Source organism: Mycteria americana, chromosome 17, assembly GCF_035582795.1.
Source record: "Mycteria americana isolate JAX WOST 10 ecotype Jacksonville Zoo and Gardens chromosome 17, USCA_MyAme_1.0, whole genome shotgun sequence".
NCBI classification, from domain to species: domain Eukaryota; kingdom Metazoa; phylum Chordata; class Aves; order Ciconiiformes; family Ciconiidae; genus Mycteria; species Mycteria americana.
The window spans coordinates 8,879,480-8,893,383 of record NC_134381.1 but is presented as its reverse complement, the minus strand read 5'-3'; the positions used below and the strand labels follow the sequence as shown (position 1 = coordinate 8,893,383).

The following is a 13,904-nucleotide window of genomic DNA, read 5'->3' as shown; positions in this document are numbered from 1 at the left end:
TGGTGCAGCCTCGGGCACGGGAGGGGCCGGGCAGCCCTTGCCATGCCAAGGGCGGGAGGGCAGCGGTGCGCTGAGCTGCCCGTTCTCAGCCCCGCTGAACGCACGGCGTTTCGCTCGTGTGTTTGTGTAAGGACCTCGGCGACTGATCTGCGCCCCTCTCTGCTTTGAGATAACGGAACGGAGAATTAGCAGAGGTGTCTTTGATGGAGGGACGAAGTCCTGGTTTCTAATCCAAACTTCCAGGCCCTCCTTCAGGCTCTGCTTGTCCCTCAGAAATACCAATTAAAGAAATTGCAAGCCACTGCAGAGAAATTAAACCAGCGAGAAATTTATAGATCACTTGTTTGATTTCCCTGCAAACCCTCACCCCCACTGGCTCCATACCCCTCCCCATCTCCTCAATATTGGTAACAATCTTCAGGTTTGCTAGAAAACAAACCAAGGAATAAAATTTTAAAAGCCATATTATTAATTTCAAGCTCCAGTTGGGTAACATAAGGAGGAGGAGGGAAAAAAAAAAAAAAAATCTCTCGATCCTTGCCAAGTTTCAAAGGACAAACCCGAGTAGGAGAGAAATGTGATTTCCCAGCCTTGTCAAGGGGATGATAAACAATGCAGAATAAAAAAGGGAAAAAAAAAAAAAGATTTTTTATTTTTTATTTTTTTTAACGGCAAGCTCTAAGAGAAGGTGATAGACATTGTCCTTTTCAGCTGGAAAGTGGAAACCAATTGATATTAATATGGTGTTAAAGAGAATATGAAAAAAGCCCTGTGCAAATTGGCAAGGGTTTAATTAGAGTCACAATAAAAAACAGCCCTGAAGGCATTTTGCTTTTTAGTCATTCACATACACCTCCACTCAGTCGCCTTTACAGAGCCAGGAAAATTATTAATGCTCATTATCCTGAGAACCTTTCCCTTGTAGCTCTGGGACACTAATGGACAGTTTTACATTTTGGGAGGGGGAGAGACACATTTCACTCCCAGACCCAGTTCATACAAATGGGCGACACCGGGCAGCTCTTATCCCGGGGGCTTGTATCAGCCTGATGAAAATCACTGGTCTTGGCGGGTTTCTGGGGAAGTAGAATACATTGACCCAAGAAGTCATGCTTTACAGCAAAAAACATCGGGGGAAAAAGCACTGGAGCAGCGGGGAAGGACCCTGAAAAAGTCCTTCTCAAAACATAAACACGGGGTCCCGTTTCTGCAGGACCTACACAAAGCCAGGCTTTTGGTGCTCTCTTTCTGCTGGAGCTCTTAACCATCAAGCAGGGCTCAGGCTGGTTTTGTTTTTCCCAGAGGTGAACTGGCACTGCTGAAACTGCTGCAAACCGGGGGGGGGGGGGGGGGAATGGAAGCCCAAAAAAAAAAAAAGAGCTTTTTTTGCTTATTTTGAATGTGGGAAAAATGTAACAAATGGCAAGGAAGAATTTGACAGGCTTCAAGGAAGGTTTCGAAATAACAGAACTACAGAAGGCAAATGAGAATAGCACTTAATTCCTCCTCCTTAGGGCAACTCTGCCATTTCCCTTCTTTCTACCCATTTTGGCAGCCTCCACTGCCTTCAGACCACAGACCGTGCCCATAAACTCATTCTTCTCCCCCCTCTCACCGCAGGCGACCGGGCACAAAAGCATCCTACGAACATGACCACAGCTCCACCTTGACCGCGGAAAACACCACGAGCAGCCAAAGGAAGCAGATGTCTAGCAGATCCATGCAACCCAGAGACAACCCAAATCTAATCTACTCCTCTAGCCTACGTGCTACGTTGCTTTCTGCCTTGCCGCTACCCACTAGTGTGCGGAGGCATGAAGGAGAAGGGAAAAACACATCGGTCTGGCTTTAAATACCTGGTTTTTTCGGTGTTTCGCTCACGGGTGCAGAGGCAGCGAACTCAGAGGCTGGTCTGATGATGCTTGCTTATGGTGGGAAGCAGAAATTCAGAGGGCAGAAGACAGTGTGGAAATTAGAGGGTGAAACAGCACAGGGATGGGGCAGGGCCCTAACAGGACTCTCTAAATGTCTGGCTGGCTAAGCTGGCTTTAAAGCAAGGAGGGATTCGTTTAATGCTTCTAAAATTCAGAAGGGAGGTAATGACAGAGTATGTCACTTTGGGACTCTGACCCAGCTTGGGGTTATTGCGTCTCCTGCAAACGGGTGTCTTACCAGGAGCTCGAAGGGTCCTCTCTTTAGCAAGGTGTTTTCCCTGAGGTCCAAGCGAGTTGCGTTCACAGCCCCTTTGGGATGTCATGGTACTTAAAGAAGTACTTTACGTTTTGTAGGACTGGAGGGGGAGGAACGTCTCTGGTCAAAAGCAGATCAGAATTAGGCTGTGCCTTGATTCCCTATTGCTGGTCAAAGGCACAGAATGGACCTTTGGCATCAAACCCAGCACGCTGCCCATGTAACAGAGCTGCTGGGTGGCCCTGACTACCTTCGTATTTGGAGCAGCCCCTCCAGGGGCTGTCTCCATCCCCAGGCACACCATTCTGGGGTTGGACCTGGCCGTGCAGAAACACGGATGGGGGTGAGGAACTCTGAGCTCAGCCCTGACCGTATCAAGCCAGAGATGTGGTGGCTGGACTGTGATTTATTTATTTATTTTGTCCCTTGCCATCAGTTAATGAAAGCATTATGAAAACATTTTCTCTGCCCAGGAAGCAGGTTTTGGAGAAGGAATAAACCCCGAGGTGCGTGACGTCTCCCAGGTCCCTCAGAGCAGTTTGGCGGGAGAGCCTGTCCCCCCCCGCCACCCAACCCCACACAGATGCCATCCTGCCCGCCCCAGATGTATGACACAAGCGAGGCAGAGCACTGCAAATCATACACAAGATAAGACGCTAAACACACCACCCACGCGTACACAGCACTTGCAAAAAAATAGACCTAAAGTGTTGCTATGGGTGATCATGGATAAAAATCAAATGACCCCAAGTGTGGTGCAGACGTAGACGTGATCCCCTGTCGCTGCTGGGGCCATGGCGATGGTGTGAGCTCTGGGCAGGGGTGGTGGATGAACCTCCTCCTGCACATGTACAGCAAGGACCTGGGTGAGGAGCGCTTCTTAACAGACATGAGACTTGCACTCTTGTGCCCAGGGTCACTCCAGCTCCATGGAAGTTGGAGCTAAACCCTCGGCTTCCTGATAAACTACTCAAGCAGGGTACTTCCATGAATATATCTATATTTGCATAAACATGCAATCAAGTTTCCTCATCCCTTTGACTGGCTTCTGGCAGCTCCCCCAGACAGACTGTTACTAACATACTGTGGGTGTAAAACGTCCTCCTGGGAAATATCAGGCCCAGAAAGCATGGCAAGGGGAGGAATGCGTGTCTAATTCCCCCATGAGAAGCTTAAAAAAAAAGTCCTGCTGTTAAGTTTTATCTGCTCATTTCCAAAAGACAAGCGAAAACGCTGTCTCCTTGTTCACGGGGGGAGGGAAGGAGGAACCCCCAGAAAAAGGACAAAAGTTTTCCTCCACAGGGTGATTTTAGAAATTAGGAAAGGGTGCTTCTGGCGTGTGTGTGAGCTCCAGCCCCGCACGCTCCCTGGCTGCTTGTACAGCAGCCGCCTGGGGAATGTTAGAGTGCGGCTCTGCCCTAGGAAAAGTGCCCGTGGAGGTGCAGCCAGCCTGCGTTACATCCGTGAGTCTGGCCACAGGGACTCGATGCGGGACTCGGAGAGCCGGCAAGGACAGAGCCAGCTTCTCCCTTGACCCGACGTCCCGTCCCTGGCACGGCTTAGCAAAGCCTGCGGGCTGCTCTGAGTCTGGCAGTGAGTGGCAGGAGGTGGCTGCTCGCACGCCGAGGCAGCAGCCCTCCACGGGGAAGGTTCCCCGTCCGAGCGAGCGGCTGGTGGGGCAGAGCAGCACCCAGCGTTCCCCATCGCACTCTGGGAGCAGCACCCAGCAAGTACAGCAGGGGCAACTCGCCCGCCTGCTCTGGTATCGCATGTGGAGGTCGAGGATAGAGCGGGTCAGGGTACAATTCCCCTCTCCTTCCAGCCAAGCAAGACCAGATATATGGTTTAATTTTATGGTGGGACTATAAAGCCTTCATTGCTTTCCTGCCCTGCCTTGTGATGGAGCTGTAAGAGAGCATCTCTTGCAGCCGTGCCAGCCCTGTGCAGGACAACATTGCCAAGTGGCTCAAGGAGGGATGGATTTTGAAAACCTTTTCTTTTTAAAAAAACAAAACTGAAAGAAAAAAGGGAAAAGCGTTGCTTTCCCCACATCCAGTCCTGCCTTCACTTCTTGCTACCCTAATGATAACAGAGCCACAACAGAGCGAGATCAGCCGGTGCGGGGGGACGTCAACCCATGGCGTGGTTGCCTCTTGGCTTTGAGGTGGACCCGCTGTGGCTGGCTGCCTGCTTATAGGGACCATAACGCTTGCTCCTAGCCCGTATTACACATGTCAAAGTGCCCTTGGACCGAATAGAGAGAACAGCAAACCAGGACTGCCCAGAGGCTGCAGGACGTGAACCGAGTCCGGGTGATTTTTATCCATGTCCCTTCATCATCCTACAGAGCAGATAACCAGGGTCACCGACACGGCAGCCCCATGCGTTCCCCACCGCCACCGGAGGAGCCGGCATGGGAAGCAGCCGAAAAGAGGAGCCTGGCAGCGGAGTCCTGGCCCTCCGAGCAAGGCAGGGACCGTGGCACCCACCTGGCTGGGTGGTGGTGGCAGGTAGGGGGGTGCTGGTGGTGGTGGTTGTGGTGGTGGTTGTGGTGGTGGTTGAGGTGGTGGTGGTGGGCGTTGTTGCGGTGGTCGTTTTTGCAGTGGTGGTTTTTGTGGTGGTAACCCGCTGCCGTCGCTCATACGCTAGCAAGCAAAGAGAAGAGGTGGGAGGCACTTACTGGGGGAATGGAGGGTTTCCTTGCCAGCCCGCACGCCCGTGTGGCTGCCGCTGCTCGGGCTGAACTGGTGACCCATTTCTCAGCACAGTTACAACTGGGGCACCGAGAGGATTAAGGCGATGGCGGCTCGATGACGCTGGATGCGGCGAGCGCGTGTGTGCGCGCAGGGGCCGGAGGTTGTGGCTGTATCAGCTTACTCTGTTGGTGCAGATATTGGCTTAAATACTTACAGCTCTATCATAAACTAATTGCCAATTAAGCTGAAAAGGGGAAACGGAAGCATGCCTGGGCAGAGATGGGGCGAAGAGCAGGCGGGAGGTGCAGAGGAGCCCCAGGCCACCCTGCCAGGACGTGTGCTTCCGCTGCCTGATGTCTACGTGCCAGCTGGCAGAGCCCTGCCTACCCCGGCTCCGTCAACAGCACCGGTCCCTTCTGCCACCCCGCAGGCAGTGAACTACCCGGCACCATCAAACCAACCCGTACCGTTGGCATGTATTCATTTCCACCGGCACCCTTCGTTCAGCGGGGCAAATTAATTGATGGCTTAACGTCAGCGAGCCTCCGTGGAGCCGAGCGGGAGCGGTCCCGGGTGCGGTGCCCACCCCACCGCGCTCGCCGCAACAGCCCGAACTAAAATAACACTCGGAACACAAATTCCTACTTAACTTACACCTGCTGCCCTCCTGTCCTTGTTTGTCCCACTGCTTCATGCAGATTATCATGCTTAATTTCATAATAGCCCTGAGCTAGTTTAAATACTTAATTTAGGTCACTTCTAGTCTCCTATGCAGGCTAAATAATCTCTCCTTAACTGGCCTTGGACACAAATCCCTCCTGTCCACCTCCTGCGCATCGCTCCCAGCACCGCCCCCAGCTTCTCCCTAGCAGAAAAATGTTATGGGAAACATTTTCCAGTGAAACAAAGGCAGCACTGAGAATGCCGAGCTCTGTTAAGGGGGAAAAAAGGAGTTATCAAAATGGTTTTGACCAGAAAAGCAAAGAATATTTTGGACTGTTAAAACATTTGATTTTTTAAAATCCTAAATTACTTAAGGGAGACTTTTAATTTTTATTTGAAATTTTTAACCATTCAAATTTAGCTGCTTAAAATCTAAATATGGTTCATTTACCCAGAAAACCTGTCCTCCACTTTTCAATTAGGTGCATTTTTCTTAATTGCATTTGCATTTCTCTGAAATTATTTCTCCTCCAATTCTTTCCAGTTGCCTGCAAACCAAAGAATTCATTATTCATTCAGCTCTCCGATTTGTTTCTTCTGGAGGGTAATTCCAAGCCACAAAATTCAAACCCAGGCTTCTGCTTACCCAAAACTCAAGGCTCTTTGATATCAAACTACCTCCAGCTTTGTTAAATAAGGAGTCCTATCATACCATCAATCTTGCAATAGAAATCCCCACTGAGCTCTACCGTCTTTGCTGCCGACACTTCGTAGACATATGTTCGTATACATACACGTGCGCGTACAGATGTACACACACTCTATATATGGTTTTTTATCGATAGCCCAAGGTGACCCAGACTGGATGCTATGCCAAATAATTCAAACCCAGCTCCTTCTCAGAGCAGAAGTCTGCAATACTGGGGGGGAAAAGTTCACAGCGAGCACTGGTGATTTTGAAGAGTCTTTTTTTATTTCCTTTCCGGCTGCCATTCTAACGAACCTCATGGGGGGAAACCATGCCAGAGGAAGAGGCAAAATGAAGCTACTGAAGTCAAAGGAAGAAAATATAAGACTCTTTGACAGGACAGAAAATGAGGCATAATTAGGGAAGACTTATTGCCTGGAAAATGATAATGGACAGAAAATAACAATTTTTTTTTTCCTAGTGACATCCGCAAGGACCATGCACCGAGGTGTTAAATGCCAGCATTTCAGTTATGTTTTTACTTACTGCCAAAGGCTGAGCCTGCAGCTGCACCTGGAAAAAACAAGAAGAAGCCCGGTCACTGGAAGCAGGATGCCATCGGCTCCGATACCAGCAGAAGATCAAACAAATACACGACACGGGACCGAACAGCAATTAATTAGCAGGGGTCTTGCTCATAGGCATACGAGTTTGCTGCAACGTCTTAAAAGCTGCTTTTGTCAAACCACAGAGGCAACCAGACAGAGCTGTCTGGGGTCTTGGCATCTCAAGCCTTTCACCTGGGCAAGAAAAAGCAGCACGGTCCTTGGTGATGGGTTTTGGTGTTAACCATTTCCTTGGCCTGCTGTTAAAGCCCAGCAAAGGACAAGCACATCTTCTGAGGTTCACCGGGCTAAGTACGAGCCGTAGGGTCTGAATCAGGTTGTTGTGCCTGGGGCAGTTCTCTGTGAGCGAGAAGGGTTGAACACCCTTCCCGCTGCAGCACTTGCTCAACAGGACGCTGCAAAGCCACCAGCTTCGAACCTGCCAGTCGAAGGCCATCCAAGGACCAGCTTCTGGCTTTCAGCACCCAGGAGATTAATGGCCATGGTCCTCTCTACTGTAACAAGCGGATGAATCATGGAAAGTCTCAGCTTTGTGTGAACGTAGAGCACAGGACCAGTGATGGAAGAGGCAGGACCACCGAGGGGAGAGGACTTCAGAGAAATGCCTTTGTTGCAGAGGATGAGGATGATGTTGATGGGAGAGGAGGAAGCAACAGAGAGAGACTTGGGGTGGGGGGTAGGAAGAAGACAGAGTGACAGATGGGAAGAGAGATGAATAGGAGAAGAAAGAGCACAGGAGAAAGAGAAATAGGAAGAGACACAAGGAGTGGAGAGGAGGGAAAGAGAGAGAACAGCATGTCTGTGCCTGTCAACACCAGAAACTCTCCCAGGCTCCTTTGAAGCAATGCAGCCGCTTGGTGGGAGCTGACAAGCTCGTTCCCTTTCAAAGAACCTGCTCGTCTACCAGCCCTGGCACACACAAAACATTCCCATCACGGCCTTCGGAGCCTGAATTTCAGCTTTGATCATCTTAAAGCACATAAATCTTTCAAAAAATTTGGGGGGAGGGAGGGAAAAGATTCTCTTTGGTAATGCTCAAAGCTGCTGCTTGAAAGGCTGGAGTGGCTACTGTGGTTCTGTGACATTTAAACAAGTCTGCTAACGTGGACTGGACAGAAACCCAGGAGAAACTGGCCCATCTGTGATGTTTCCTGCCGCAATTCCCCTGCTCGAACGATGGTGGGTATGCATCCTTCATCTCGTCTGCGCGCCTTTGCTTCTGTCAGTGCCTTGCTCCAGCAGGCAATTGGATGAGATTGGAGCTGCGCAGAGGGACCGCAGCTCGCGGCGCTCGCCTGAAATACCGACATACACAGAACGGGATCCAGAAAGCGATCCAGAAAGCAACCTGCAGTGCCGCAGCTGAGCAGTGCCAGCGCTGAGCCCATGGACTACTTGACAGCCAGTGCTCTACTGTGGCTAAATAATGTCTTCTTCAAAGGACAGTAATTTGCATTGCCACAAGCCATGGACCTATATCTTGACCCAAGGTCATCCTTCCTATTCTTGACCATCATTTGAACTCATCACTCATCTACCAGTAGCCAACAAATCACCTCTGCATCCACCCAGATCCTCTCTCATTTCCCTGTGTACCAAGACATGGGTAAATACCTGCTTCCCTTTTGAAAGCTGAGCATCCTGCACTGATTTGAGAGGGAGAAGGTCAAGATGAGAATCTGCTAATCTGCTCCCATCTGTGGGCGTTGTGCAGCCCAAGGTGGGAGTGCGGCCAGGGCTGGCTCGCTGCAGGTTACTTACATGCGTTGGGGGACCCGTTGGGGAGAGGCAGGTAGGATCCTGCTCGCCAAGACCTGGAGCGAAAGTTCTTCTTGCACTTGCCGCAGTCCTGCCCCGTGGTGTTGTGCTCGCACTCGCACTGAAGGCTGCCCTCTTTGAAAGTGCACAGGTTAGCGTGGAGGTTGCATTTACACCTGGAAGAGGAAGACAGGAGAAGAGCTGTCAGGTATTACTGCAGCTCCTCCTTGCTCCTGGCGTAGTGCTGTCCATGTGCATGAAAAAGTAGAGGGCTGGGCTGGTTACCCCTTTCCTGTTCCTTCTGCAGGATTTTTTCACTGAACCCAGCTGTTTTCCCCAGGTATCTGGTGCTGGGCTTACGATGTCCACGTCCTCACCCAAGGTGGATCTGCAGTCTCTGTTCCAAGATGACAGATACTTTACTCCCACCATCTGACTGCGGTAGCACAGATCATTTAATGGTAAGTCAACATCTCCAGCTGAGACTCCAAGGAGTCACACACATTTTTCAGAAATCCAAGTGATTAGCTCCGATGTAGGCATTTACTTGGAGGCAGAGAGGACCGTCTCGAGCCTTAGCTGGAGAAGCATAGCTAGCACCGGTGGGACTCAGCCCCTTGACCCCTGTGCAGTGTGCTCAAGTCAAGAGCGTTTTCTCCCGTGGTGTGAAGTTGCACAGCACAAACCCTTTTCCCTAGATGCAGCACGGCCCCAGCCTGCTGTGACCAAAATAACCCAGAGAACAAGTCACCATCAGAATCTGCCTTTTAATCCCTGCCTCATCAGAGAAGGCAACAACGAAAAACACTATTCAGCAATTTGCAAACATTAACAAACTTTTAATGAGCTGTAGTGCAGTATGCAGGGAATAATTATCTCTGTGCACAATAATTCCTGTTGCTCAGACTCCGGAGGTGACTTGCGCAGAGCACAGAGGCTGAGCCCATAACTCACGTGTGGCTCTAGTGACTCCTGGGCCCAAGCTCAGGCCATCAGACAGAGACTTTGGGGACCAAAACCTCTCATTTGGTTCCAGACAGTGGATCCCTAGCACAGCCCGCTGGTTTTTCACTGCTTCGTGCAATAATTTACACCCTCAGAAGCAGAACCATTAGAAAACAGTAATGCTGTGCCTTATGTGAATGGGTGGAGAAGTCTGACCGGGCAGCGCTTCATTTTACAGGGCTAATTGCACAAGAGATGCAGAGCTGAGGGGAACAAACTGCTTGCAGAGAAGATAGAGGAAACATGGCCTGCTTCTCCTCCTGCTCTGTCTGTGCTGGGATAAACAACCTGGATTAGGCTGGGAGCCACGAGCCGGGTCTCTCCTGGCTGCCGGCACCGTGCATGCCCGCTGGGTCTTGCTGCCGCTCCCCCTCTCCCTTGGAGCCCCCAAAGATGCTCCCCAGCCGCCTGCCTGACCCAAGGAGGCCGCCTTTGCCGTGCCTCTCCTCACGCATGGCTGGATAAGCTGACCTCATGTGTGATTTTTTTTCTCCCCCCTCCTCTCCCTGTCCTTAATTCTAGCAAACCCCGCTCAGCGGCTAAGCATAAGCTGGATGAACAGTGTCTCTCTCCCCATCTTACAACCCTGCCCCGTCTCTGACCAAGCAGGGGAGGGAATATTGCAGTCTCTAAAAGGAAGGAAGGAAGAAAATGTGGTCCATGGAGCAGAGGCTGAGACACTCAGCATGCTCCACTTGAATCGGTGCGTTAGCGAGAGCTGGAGATGCCGCGTCACGGCTGAAAGCACTAACAGCCTCTGAGCATCAGTGCTCTGGGAGCAAGCCGTGAATCCGAGCAGCCGGGGGAAGGAAGCGGCTTTGACCGGTACCTACACACGAGTGATGCTGTATTTCAGCTGCTCCGTGTCCCCTCTGCCTCTAGTGAGGAAGGATTTCGGCTGAGCTGTCCCAGCCCTTTGGCAGAGGCAATGCCCAGCCCTGGGGTGCTGCGGAGCCCGACTCTGAATTATTCAGTGTCCACACAGCATGGCCTCCTTCCCTCGCTTCAAAATGAGCAGACAGGAGGAAAGCAGGCAAGATAGTGGGTTAAAGCAGGTCAAAGCCTCACCGCTGCTGCTTTGGGCCCAGCCTGAATCAGAGCAACAGCTTCTGGGAGCTGCAGCTCTCCTCCCTCCTGCCTCTGGTGGGAACAAGGGGATGGGAGCCAGCTCCAGGGCACAGCCTTAAAATCCAGCTGAGAGGGATTTTAAGAGCCCCAGGGGAGGTGGTACAAGGAAGGCAGGGCTTGACATCCCCCTTGTTTTCTCTGAAGTCTAGGATGACGTGGAGGGTAGCGCTTGGCTCCTGTCCTTGACCCTGCTAGTCTCGCAGTGGGGACGTCAGCCCTGGGTGACCACCACCTGGTCCCCCTGGTAGCCTGGGGCAGCCTTGATCACGCCACCTCTGCCTGTAGCACATCCTTGTTCCTGGCATCCCCTGCCAAGGGCGAAGCAGCCGTTTCAGGGTGCTTCTGCCGGCTCCAGGCTGCTGCCATGCAGGAGGGTGAAACCCATTCACCATTAATTTGGCTCCAGCTACAAAACCTCCGCCAAGCAGCAGGACCCAGCCTTCTCACTACCAGGAAAGCAAGGCACGGATGCGTGCAGGAGGCAGTCAAATGTGCCTGCTTGTACACACACCCTGCTCCCTTGCTGCTGAGGAGGGCTGGGAGCCGAGCACCAGCTCCCGGGACGGACCCCCCCGCCTCCTGCCCCTGCAAAGGCACCCGCACGCTCCCCTGCCAGCGGGACGGGGACACGCGTGCTCATGGATGTCCCCCAGCCACTGCATGTATGGGTGATGGAGCACTGCTCTTCCCAGAGAAGACCCTCGCTTCCTAATCAGTGTAAACAAGGAAAATTAAATAAAGAGAAAGCAGAGGCAGCCAGTCACCCTGCCTGCCTGCGCCCGGGTCACTTAGATTTCTCACTGTCTGGCCCTTCAGTCACCGTGCAAAAGTTTTGTTATCCAAAGGATCAATTTTACCGGGGAATTGCTTTCTGAATTCGACCTTTGAGGATCATCAATCTAAGCAGAGAACTATAACCCCAGCAAGCTGACCCCGCAACACAGCACTTTTCAGCCCAATCAATCAGGCTGCATTATTTAATAGCGAACAGCCAAGCGCCTTCAGCCAGCCCCGACTGCCAACCCCATTTTGTGTGAAGGTTTCTGCATCCGGGCCTCCCTGCTGCTCGTGCTCGGCAGCTCGGCTTTAACCCCTTCTTCAGGCTTCTCTGCCTCCTCCTCTGGGCCTGCAGCCCAAGCACGTGAGCTCGCCGACGGTCTGTGCACAACGTCTTTCCCCAGCCAAGATCCAGCTGGTGGAGACTGGAGTAAATGACATTAGCCCGGTCCCCTGGGTGGGAGCTGCTAGTCCTGCTTGCCTCCGCTCATCTTCCTCGGGCGGCCAGCCATCGCAGGAAAGAGAGGATGAAGGGAAAGGTTAGGAGCTACTTAGCAATGAGGCTTAAATAGCAGCAGTGGGGCAGACACCTGCGCCGTGTCCTGCAGAAGGCAGCTTTGGCCCCGCTCCACTCCCGGGGCCGCTCCAGCAAAGGGCTGGTTGCAATATGGTCTCTTTGGCTCCGGAGGTGATCCGAAGAGCTGGGAGTGTTTCTGGTCTCTAGCTCATGGGTCAAGGCTAGCGGTGACGACACCGTTTGTCGGTGAGCATTCAGAGCCCACGTAGGATGCAGCCGTGGTGGGGCACAGCCTGGAGGAGAGCAGCCCCAGCACACACCCAGCAGGAGCTACAGCACCCACGGGCACCCTCCACGGCCCGGGGACACCCGGGTCCTGCACTGGGCTGTTAGCGGGTGCACACAACTGCGTTTTGCATTAAACAGAAACTGGCTCGCACTGTTCCTCGGCAAAAGTTGCTGGAGCAATGACTGGCCCAATGCATTATAGTTTGCACGACGGGGTATTTATGAGTTTATTTTAGTGCAGGTCGTTCAGTGCTGCCTGCCCTCAGAGTGGTGCAGTGTGGTCTGACGCTGCCAATGCCTCCACCAGGGAACATCATGGAGCTTGGAGCGCCAAGGAAAGTTTACAGGAAAGTGTCCTTTTTTTTTTTTTTTTTTCCTTTTTCTTTTTTTTTTACAGCCATAAAGAACAGTTTGCCATCCCTGCATTTCTCCAAGTCAGCATCCTGGAGGTCACAGCAGCGAGCGGTTGGAGAGGCGTCTGGTGCCAAGCCTGCGTGCGAGGGAAGGAGATGCCTGTGCGCAGGCTTTGAAAGGGGGTGCAGCTGGGGTGAGTGCCGCCAACCTGCAGCACGGGGAGTGGGAAAGCAGCCCCTGTCCCTGAGCTTTCATTAATAATGACTTTTGAAATAATTTTAAAAAGCCGTCCCACCCCTTTGCTTTCCTTCCAAGGATCCTTACGTGTTTTACAACCTCCTTTCTGTCCCTAGCCCCACTTGCAGAGCGGGGAAGTACGGCGCAGAAAGGCGAAGAGCATCTCTTCATCCCTCTCCCTCCCTGTGGGGCTGAGCCACACAGACCTTGGGGTGCTGGCACCCCCCGTTCAGGCCTGACGCCGTGGCCCCGCTGCTGTGTTGGGTAGGGCTGGAGGAACCGCTCGCTGGGTGGAGACCCAGAGAGCTGCTCTGTCCCCATACACCTCTCAGCCAGCTCCCACCACGGCCCAATCCTGCCTTGCCCCGAGCTCCTTAAAAAAGACACGGGGCAACAGAAGTCCACTCCAGTGGGCCACCACCTCCCTTCCAAGTCTCCTCGCAGTCCAGCCTGTGGCCTCATCTCCACCCCGTGCTCAGCCCCAGCATGGCCCCAGGGATGCTGTGAAGCCCTGGTCCCCTCCTGCTGGCGTGGGGCCACCGGGCTCCTGCTTTCCCCCCCCATCGCTGCCTTGGCAGTGGTGCCCCCCTGCTCCCTTTCCGATTGCCCGAGCTGGTGCTGGGGAGAGGCAGCGCACAGCGGAGCGCTGCTAATGACTGCCATCCAAAGGAAGGCTTATGATAGCTTTCCCCTGAATTGTTTGCTCTCACTGTAATTGATGAGCCTTTAATGAGTCCCATGGGACGATGTGTTTGAAGGGAGCTCTTTCCTCTCTGTCCCCGAGGAAAACGATGTTTCAACTGATCTCGGCTCTCGGGGAAACATGAATAACTCTTCTCCATCTCTCTATTGTCATCCCCAGCCGTTGCTCGCAGCATGCTCCGGCAGCTGCCTGGCCACGGCTTACCCACTTTTTACCTGCTCCTTTGCAACTGTTTTGGCAGCTCAGCAAAAGCAGGGAGCAAATATTTTGGGCA

At 52.5% G+C, this 13,904-nt stretch overlaps 1 protein-coding gene across 3 annotated transcripts in view; it reads right to left on the bottom strand.

The window, feature by feature from the left end:
• Positions 1 to 13,904, bottom strand: part of NTNG2 (netrin G2) — a 52,986-nt gene that overhangs the window by 7,549 nt on the left and 31,533 nt on the right. For 2 of the 3 annotated variants that reach the window (XM_075519848.1, XM_075519849.1), the window contains exons 4-5: positions 8,625 to 8,797; positions 6,784 to 6,810 (exon numbers count right to left, since the gene is read on the bottom strand). In XM_075519848.1, the coding sequence (XP_075375963.1) occupies positions 6,784 to 6,810; positions 8,625 to 8,797 (200 nt within the window). Of the gene's footprint in view, positions 1 to 1,856; positions 1,926 to 4,679; positions 4,836 to 6,783; positions 6,811 to 8,624; positions 8,798 to 13,904 lie in introns of all 3 variants that reach the window. The other variant, XM_075519850.1, reaches the window with a different exon arrangement.